Source organism: Myxine glutinosa, chromosome 6 (genome assembly GCF_964187855.1).
Source record: "Myxine glutinosa chromosome 6, kmMyxGlut1.1, whole genome shotgun sequence".
In the NCBI taxonomy this organism is placed as follows: Eukaryota; Metazoa; Chordata; class Myxini; order Myxiniformes; family Myxinidae; genus Myxine; species Myxine glutinosa.
The window spans coordinates 109,758,187-109,768,148 of NC_136266.1; the positions used below are offsets into that span (position 1 = coordinate 109,758,187).

The 9,962-nt window shown below is 44.6% G+C and overlaps 1 protein-coding gene across 7 annotated transcripts in view; it reads right to left on the reverse strand.

Annotated features, from left to right (window-relative positions):
• Positions 1–9,100, reverse strand: part of LOC137430180 (uncharacterized) — a 51,015-nt gene extending 41,915 nt beyond the window's left edge. For 2 of the 7 annotated variants that reach the window (XM_078780370.1, XM_078780367.1), the window contains exons 1-6: positions 7,544–7,734; positions 2,839–4,406; positions 2,461–2,588; positions 1,026–1,152; positions 798–913; positions 420–597 (exon numbers count right to left, since the gene is read on the reverse strand). In XM_078780370.1, coding sequence (XP_078636496.1) covers positions 420–597; positions 798–913; positions 1,026–1,152; positions 2,461–2,588; positions 2,839–4,390 — 2,101 coding nt within the window. In that variant the 5' untranslated portion in view covers positions 4,391–4,406; positions 7,544–7,734. Of the gene's footprint in view, positions 1–419; positions 598–797; positions 914–1,025; positions 1,153–2,460; positions 2,589–2,838; positions 4,407–6,949; positions 7,735–9,018 lie in introns of those variants that run through there. The other 5 variants (XM_078780371.1, XM_078780372.1, XM_078780368.1 and 2 more) reach the window with 5 other exon arrangements.
• Positions 9,101–9,962: the final 862 nt, after the last annotated feature.

Below are 9,962 nucleotides of genomic sequence, written 5' to 3' on the forward strand. Positions count from 1 at the left end.
GAGGTACATCATCAGATCAAGAAGAATGAAACTTGTAGACATCGTTTTTGGAATAAATAGGAGCCTATCTTGTGATCGGTCATGGTATCCAAAACATGCTTTCCATAGTCATGGAGACAACACAACTTGTACAATGACAATCTAGTACATGAAGCAACTGCAATGGTTGAAGATTTGCCAGGTTTTATGACCAACAAGAGATTATGGAAGGATTTGTTACAATGGCCAAGGCCGATTTATAGTGATGATGACTATGAGGGAAGACCAGGAAAGGCTTGCCTACAATAGCCGGATGGCAATGTCTCATCTCCACCGTGCATGCCGAACATAGATATTGATTATATAGAAAGATATAGATATCAATAGAAGATTACAAAACCTGGGCATTCAAAACTGCATCAATTGATCCACAGACCGACCTTCTGACGGCATTGGTAGCATGGGAATAGAAGCTTGGGAGTAGCAGACCGCCATCGTCTGGTCTAGTGCTGGAAGGGCATGGTAGGACGGATGGGTGTGCTGCTGTACAAAGAGGTGGCCAGCTGACACTACACTTGAAACAATCACCTCAACAGCTACACCAAGAGGAAGCTGAAGCTATGAGTGGACAAGGGAAGTTGAGAGCAGAGGTTGGCATATGCAAGTTAACAAACGTGCCACTAATCTAATTTACAACAAACAAACAAATGGAACAACAAATTAGGCAATATATTTATAATTGCCTAAAGTCATATAAGCTCTATTCAACTTAAGGAGTTTCGCATATTTGACAATTTACCAAAAAATAGAGAACCTACCCAGGACATCGAGATTGGTACTGAGAGAGATGGTGGATTAGCAATGTTCTTGAGGGTTAGTGTTGGGAACTTTGACTTGATGAGGCTGAGAACGACATCCACCTGCTCCAAAGTGCCTGCGGCACCAAGCGAGGAGGTCGGAACACAACCATTAAATCAGTGATATAACACACTATCTCATTCTTTAATAAACACTCCAAAACTATCTTGCAGTCATGAGACCAATACCTTCAATATGGCAAACTTGATAGTCAGCCACAAAAGGCAGTTCCATTATGTATATCTGGGCACCAGAGGTCTGCTTGAGGTGGTTAATGAACTTTCCTTGTTTTCCGATGAGTCTTCCAACTGCAGCCTGAAAGAAATCCACACCACAGAACTGTCACAGGTCTACCTCATTGGTTTTGTGATCGTGAAACAGAAAGATTAAATGGAGGTTATAGGTAGAAACCCAAAAGTTAATCTTGAAGACATACAAGGGAAATTTCCCTTCCCCCTCTCCCCCCCCCCCGCCCCCACCCCCACCCCCCCCCCCCCCCAAGGAGAATTGGAGGGGTGGAAAAACACCAGCAAATTTTCTACTATATAAGAGAGCTGTTGGGCTGTGCATCTGTCGCCATTTTTCTCAGAGATGGCTGAACGGATCTTCGTCAAACTTTCAGAGGTTCATCAGTGACTGCTTGGGAGTGTTTTAGGCCAAAAAAAAAACATTTTTGAAAATAAAAGTTCGTTTTTTTGGATTAAAAATAAAAAATCAAATAATTTGCTCTATAGTGCCTAAGCCTATTTGATTATTGACAGTTATATACAAGTACACATTCGCATAAACAAATACAAAACCATTACCAGACATTTGACCACAAATTATAATCAAACAATTGCAGAAGCGGTCGAAGTTGGTGATGAGGCTTCTTATTATTATTCCTGAACATCATCAAACTTAACCCAGAAACGTGATCTACGGTACATTCACCAGCATATATTCAACGAAAAGGTAAAATGATGATTTGACATTTGTGATGGATTCTGATTTGGATGCAATTGCTTTTCCATTATATTTGCCCTCATTTTAAATATGTTAATGTTTCTTTTTCGCTTGAGCAATGCCAGGTACTCCAGCTATAAACGCTTATGTACTTTACTCGGGGTACAAATACAAATTTGTCTGGTGGGTAACATAGGCTATGTGTGGGGAACCGGGAGAGGGGCATGAATTCTCTATGTAAATGTGTACCTTGTAGCACCATCTGGTGATGGTGGCAGAGGGTATTACAATTTCCTTTTTTACCTGGGCAACACTCAGGTTAAAGCCCTCTTTGCACAGGTAAATTTTTCCCACTTCCCTTCCCTCCCTTCCCAAAATCGGAGGGGCCTGTCAAAGCTGCCACCACCCCCTCCCCAAGAGATGTATATGTAGTATATCTTTCCCCTCCCTCTCCCCTCACACCTCCCCCCCCCCCTTCTATTCCCCCACTCCCTTCCTCACCCCTCACTCCCCTCCCTACCCTCCCCTCCCCTCAGCAACGCTGGGTACCCCTGCTAGTAGTAAATAAAAGCTTAAGAGAGCAGCCTGTAGCGATTCGATGATGGATGTACCAAGGCAATGGTTTCATTGTGGAATATGTGGAATCCTCACCCAAAAAGATTAATGATCAAATGGTACCTTTGGAATTTCAACCTCCCAGACATTATGCAAGGGCGCATCGATGCTGGTTAAAGACCCTTCAGGTGGGGGGCAGTCAGATGTGGCACAGCCACTGTCACCGGATCCATCACTCCTAACATCCGAACCTGATTAAAACATGGGGAAAAGCGAAGACTTTCCAAAAAGCAATGAAAAAAAAAATTTGTGCATTTGATCTTGATAGGAAATCATTGAAGTAATTTAAGTCAATGGTACTCGACCTTTGAAGGCAGGGAAAAAATATCTAATAAACAAAGATAGCTGACCTTAAAGTAAAAAGATGGTCCATCAGCAGAGAAAGTCCTCTCTCTATACCTAGGCCCACCAAGATAATAAAATACAAAAGTACATTTTTACCAGCTCTGGAGTCTTCATCCGATGAACAGTCTTTGACTATCCCATTCGTCCTCACAACTCCCTTTATAGATGACTGACCGCTGCTCACAGATTCCTCCGAATCAGATATGCGACGTGTTTGCCTCTGTCCTTTCACCTGTGCAGGTGATGAAGGCACCACCTTTGTTGTTGCAACTTCTATAGCAGCATGTTTTGCAGAGCAAACCTCGGCGGACTTTGCCTCCGGCAAGGTATCCAGGCCATTCACACCAAAATCTAGGCTAATCTTCGACAGCACGTCGGCAACAAGCGACCGAGCTCTGTGCGTTTCTTCCTCTGTGGAGGTCCTGTCCATGACCACTTGCTTTTCCACTTCATCCTCATCCTTATCCTTCCGGCACTTTTCCTCCTCAACATTTGCAACAATCGCAGCCTCACTCGAAGCATCAACTACTTGTACATCAAGTCGAACCGCAGCCTGGTCATCATGAACTTCCTCTAACGCTACATTAGCTGCAGCCCTGTTAGTGGCCTCAATATCAGGTACACTTGCCTCTACATTGACCACACTTGCAGCAACAGTTTCCCCACGTGTTGCTTCATCAACCAGTTCATTAGTCTCTTTGGCTTCCTGGCAAGTACCTATTGTTAACTCGTGTAAAACTTTAAACTTTTCATGTTCATTTTCATAAGCTCGCTCTTCTACATTAGTCTTAACAGCTTCAACTGAAGCTACCTCACTCTCACCTAACCTCATGTCACATTCAAGCACAATCATACTGATCCCCACATCAGTTGCACCTCGAGAACCATCTTCAACCGTAATTTCATTGACATTCGGCATTTCGTCAACACAATTTAATTCAGTATGTACCTGCATCTCATTTTCAAGAACCACAGGTAAAGCAGTTTCAGTTTGAACATCCAGAATCCTTTCTGTCACTTCTGTTTCAATCTCCTTACAGACTATTGAGTCTACTTGGTCTGGGAGGTTCTGCAGCTCAGTGTTATCAGCAGATGTCTTATTCTGTAACACTTTGAGTGTTGCATTAACATTTCTATCAGTACTGGTTTCCTTGAAGGGCAAAATGTCACAATCAGGTGGACAATTTTTGCCATCATTTTGCTCAGAATTCAAACTTGGATGAGCATACACCTGTGCATTCCTTAACTCTGCAGCAAGAATAGCATGGCCGATGATGTGGTCAGGCTTCAGTGGAGAAGCACAACCGTTGAGAAAAGGCTTTACACAACCACTTTCAAAATTGTCCAAGGAGTTTGCAGTGTCATTTCTGGAACCCATCATTGCACTGTGTTCTGGTGAGTCACCAACGAGCTCCTTGTCATTGTCTACGCTGTGACCATGTAGCAATGTGTCACTGTCCGGTGGACAATTGTAATACGGTACATTTTCGTCGGATGCACCAGCTTCACGTGCATTTGCTGTCCATGGTGGAGGCACTCGACCCTTGCATCCATCACGTCGCCTTGTGGTGTACCACCACCAGATGGCACAGCAGGCAACACACGGCACAGCTACTGGCAACACGCGGTGCAGTAGAACGTGGTACATGATTCCTTTAGACAATCTGAGGGGTAGATGAATACATGATTAGAATTGAAAACCCATTTCAGAAAAATACTGTGTTTACAAACCATTACTTAATCAAACGAGGGAGGAGGAGGATGTGGGGATAGAGGAGAAAAGGAGGGGAGAGATGGTGGTGGGAAGAGGAGGAGGAGGAAGAGGAGGAGGATTCCACAACTTTTCCTCAATACCAAAGTAATCAAAGAAAGCAAAAGTACAGTATTTTCCAAAATGGGTGAGTAGAACAACACTTGGTTGAGTGCATACATCCACCAGGCTGAACAGTTTACATTTTGTATCCCACTGATAGGCCGGATCTACATCAGGACCTTAACAAAAATCTAATCGGCTTGTTCTTGTCATGTACCTAACTCATCCACCAAGTTTTGTCATTACCAGTCCACAACCTTTTTGAGATATCGTGCTATATATTTTCTTTTTGGCCCCATCTCACAATGGTGAAGAATGACTTTAAAAATTATAGTATCCAGATCTGGACCTTCACCACAATCTACTCAAGACGACCATTGCGACGTCCGCTCAGAGCCATCATCGCAGCAAGCACACCGGAACCCCGGCGTTCATCCCCTACGATATCCGATGCTGGTCGAATTGGCTTTCCCTGGTCACTCGACACAAGCTGACACCGACACAACAGGCCAGCTTCACGGAGGTCATAATTGATGAAGCCGGGGAAATCCCGCCAATGTACCAACTTATCATGTTTTGAAGAGAGACTAATACAAATTTTGAATTTTTTTTTTTTGTGGTTCGTTGGTTACCTGATTGAATGAATATGAATGAATGATCGTTTTAAGGCCATTCTTCCCCGCTATAGCGGGGGTTAGCCTTGCGGCCCCCATGACAATCATGGTTCCCTGTTTGAGGCAATGTTTTTATGGCCGGATGCCCTTCTTGACGCCAACCCTTGGTCGCCTCTTCGATGCGCAGGGATACGGTGTACCTATTCTAAACCGGGGTACACACCGGGATCATTCATCCCAGCAAGCTGGTACTCAATTTGCCGACCTCAGAAGGATGACAGGCTGAGTCAACCCCCCTGGCGTTAATTCAGCGATCGACCGGGATTCGAACCCAGGATCCTAGGATCCCAAGCCGGCACCCTAACCGCTAAGCCAACGCCAGGCTCTGATTACCTGATTACCCAATTTAAAAAAAAATTGAACTACATTTTTTCCAATTTTTATCCCAACACCTTTTAGAGGCCATTTTTCGAATTGGTGACTAAATTACTGTAAAAAAAGTGATCTTTTATAAATTCCCAAAAATCTCATATTTGGCCAAGGAAACCCATTAGTGGGGTACCCGATTTTTACCCGATCCTAGTGGGAGCCAGCCACCCCATAGGCACCAGCCACCCCCTCCTACCCGCCACCCCCCACCAAAAATATTGGTGCCCGCCTCCCCACCTAACCAAAGAGACAGGTGCCCACTGCCCACCACCCCCAACCTAAAAGACAGGCACCAGCCTACCCACCACCACCAAAAAGACTAAAACAACGACCATAGCTTGCCTCCCCCAAAAAGACGGACAGACGGACGTCTATTACGACTTACGCCATGTTATTACGACTGTCGCTGACAAGGTGTTCCAAACGGCGTAGATCTTAATATTATAAAACTGATGACATTGTGGACTTCTTTGCTGTTCTACCTTTACAGGATGGCCACGGAGATGACTTTTTCTGCTCAACTTGAACCGTTCAGTTGGCCCTCCGCACATTGTGGTCAAGTATTTGTAAATCAGTATCACGAGGATTCCTCACAATCTTGTGTACTCAAAGGGGAAAGACGTTGACAATGTGCAGCCACCTATCATATGGCAGGTACACAGACAACCAGTGTCCCCAAAAGTAAAACAGGTAAAAAGTTTTACTTAACCAATAAACATGGTAACGAATTATCAGGGTTAAGATTTGGATGGCCTGAATTGAAGTCTGCAGGTAAACAAAGCTTGGACGAGTGCCGCACAGCAACGTGCATGGTGTATACTGGGAAAGGTGCAGCGAGAAAGGTGAAAGAAATTGGCAAAGCTTTAGGCGAAAGCAGGAAAACGCCCAAGCTTTAACCATCATCTTGCTATCCAGGCTTTACTATAATATAATGGCTGTACAGGTTGGGACACGCTGGTAACCAACTGCCTGCCCCATTCTCCCATCAATAAGGGGAAGAGTTACCATATGGGGAAGTAAACGGTGAATAAGTTTACACGGATATAAAGAAATTGGGAAAGTTGGGGAAGAGGAGAATTTGGGGGGCAGGAAGTTTAAAAAAATCATGCAAAATATTTTTTTATTATTAAGCCAGTCCAGAGATACCTGTTCGGACGTCAGTTGATTTACTTGTCGCAGGTGTACTCGGAATTTGTCGTGTCATTTATTTCCATCAATGTTTGTATTTTCTCATTCAGGAAGAAGTGAAACCAAATAAATAAATAAAATAAATAAAACGCTGCAAGGTCGTCACCTTGTATTCATTGATTTTAAACTTTTGTAAATGTCCTTAATGTCGGACGACCCTCACCGTGGACCATCGGCGGGATGCATTTGATGTACAAAAGGCGCGCAGGTAACACCGACGGGACGACGAACCCGGGCCTAGTGGAGCCACGCACGGCTCGGGTGCCACGTGGGCCCGGCCCAGCTGGCGGATGCCCACAGCCGAGCGTCTCAGAGCCAGACCGAGGGCTCGCTCTCTCACACACACAAACAAACACACACACACACACCTTTAGCCTCCCCCCGGTTTACCACGGACCCCGTGGTGCACCGGTAAGCGAGGTGTATCGGCTCGGACCCGGTTCTTAGCGCCACAACGCCCCCATCGGCGGAGTAGCCGATGTGCCCGACCTGATACAATGTCACACGTGCGGCGTGCACTTGCTGCCAAACGTGGTGTTGGTTGCATCACACTCCAAAGCAGCAAGCCAAAATCGCGCCCAGCGAAACAAACCGGTCGCACGTTTATCGCGGGAACTCAAATGAGTGTGACAAACAGCCCGAGAGCTCCGGGCCAGGCCGCGCAGCCCGCAGAGGTCGCGCCTTGCGATTGGGACGAGGTGGTGGGTGAGGGTGTCGGGCTCCGAGTGCGTGTACCCTCCCCTGCCGGCTAGCCCACCTCCTCCTCCTCCTCCAGACTCGCCGCACCACCGCGAGAGTTACCCAGAGCCGGCAGGTGTGGGTAGCCGGTGTGCGGAGCTGACCACGTGTATCGCGGCGCTACCTCTTCGAGTTCTGAGCGAAGGCCTCGAACAAACTTATTTATTTCATTCCAGTTTGCACGTCCTTAAAATAGTCTCAAAAGGGGGTGTTGTACAAATCGCGACCGGGAAATGGGCAAAAGTGCGCTGAAACGTCATGAAATGTGACAAAACACGAATAGCTACACAATCCCACCCCCCCTCACCATTATGGGTAATTACATATGGCTTCCAGTTCCAGGGCGCGTATTAGGACACGGCTGCAAAGTCGTTATCGGGCATGAAATTTCGGTTTCATAACAAATTAACGAGTTAATGTGTCCGCATCGAATAAAGTGTACTTAGATAACCAGCAATGTGCCAAAGCGTTGGGCAATCCATGACGTCATAATCATATACGTCTAACTTGAATCGAAAAAGTTAAAAGACCGCGGATTCGTGACGTTTTTAAAAATAATAACTTTGTACACGTGATCGAGGTGGATGAGCTAGAGCAGATTTGAAGTGACAAAAATGGAAAGGGAGAAACACCAACAGCAGAGTAGAGGTGACGGTGGGAGTGAGTCAGTGAGACCAAGGGGAGGGGAAGGCGAAGGACACCTGGGGGTGAACAAGTTCGAGGAAACATGGCAACAAAAAGAGGATTACGGGAGGAGGAAGAAGATTATTAATTGACAGAAGAAGAAGATTAAGGGAAGAAGAAGATTATTAAAGAAAGTAGAAAGAGGTGAAGGAAGGAGAGGAGTAAGGAAGAAGAGTGTGAAGGAAATAAGAAGAAGAAGAAGAGGAATAATGGCGGAAGAAGAAGAAGATATCCTGTTCACAAACAGACAAAGGAGTGAAAACAACCTCCGACCACCTCAGGGCTCAGGTGGCGGAGGTAAAAATGGCGCGATACAAAACGTAAACACAGTTAAAAAAAAAAAATTGATAGTAATATAGGGGGATGTAAATAGTCTGGCTGTCTGAAGGGTGCGAAACAATAGCAATATGGCAGAGAGTGGAATCCTCAGCAAAGAGACAGGCAGGATTTTCCAAGGAATCATAAATGATAAAGGTCATTGATGAAGATGAGGAACAAGCCATTCTAGACGGGGAGAGATGGGATGACCCCGTGAGGAGTTACACACCAACTACAACTACAGCACCACCTCCAGAGAGGGAGATGTAAATAGCACTAACGCCAGGGATGGGATTTGCACTTCTTGCCCATTTCGCTTTACCTCAGCCGGTTGCCCATGCCGCCGCATATGTCATATGTCTAACGAATTCCTTGTTTCAAATCTAGTACGTACGAAGTACGAGGGGAGAATCCAAATAGTTATTCAACAAAAAAAACTATCACAAGCAGAAACAGAACTCCAGTAGTACGAGGAGGCTCACGATCACCGACCGCTGGAGTCAATGTGCAACCTTGAGGTGGAGGATGAAGAAAGCTGTGCGTGCGTTTGTCTGATACTAATAAACCATTTTGGTTCACGGCTACGGGGTAAAACTTTTTGCACCCCATAAAAAAAGATTTTGTTTACAGTAAAGCGTGAAAACAAAATAATGAAGAATTATATGCACAGGAATCATAATGTATATTACTATTAAAGGGATGAAATCTTTTAAAGTGGTATAGCAACATATCGAAATTATTTTTTATAATCTCTTTATTTATGATGGTGCCAACAGTACTTGGATGCGTAGACACTTGTCACGAAGCGAAAATAAAAACATACTGTGTGCACGTTGCATCACGAAAAAATGCCGGAATCCCCACAGCAAACTATACCGACATGGCGATGAAACACCGGCTGGTTCCTTATCCAGTCTTGATGCATTCCACATACGACTAAATAATAAAGGTGGGCGCGATTCGGAAAATTTTAAGTCCGCTTACTAGCCCAGCAGATATGTGAAAAATTTGTGCTTTTGGTGATACAAGCATGAAATTTTGAACACTGATAGAGCATACTACTAGGAAGATTTTTGGATATAGGGGCATTCAAATCTTTTCCTAGGGACAAAATGGCGGCCATTTTAAAAATGGCCGTTTACGGATAATAAGATACACAGTACCGATGTCTATAAAACTAGATTTACTTATTGCTCAAGCACACCTATGATGTTTTTTTCACGTAAACAGGTTGTAAGATCATAATTAAATGTCAACAAACTCACATAACATTTATTTGGTCCTTATTCTTTACAAAAATAATTACTTTTTGAGCTATTTTGAGCAAACTCCAGAAACACAATGGAAATGAAGTGAAAATGCCACATTAACGCTGTGGAAGTGACTTTCACTATAAAACAGTCTACAAAACAGTCTTCCACATGTTTGTGTATATG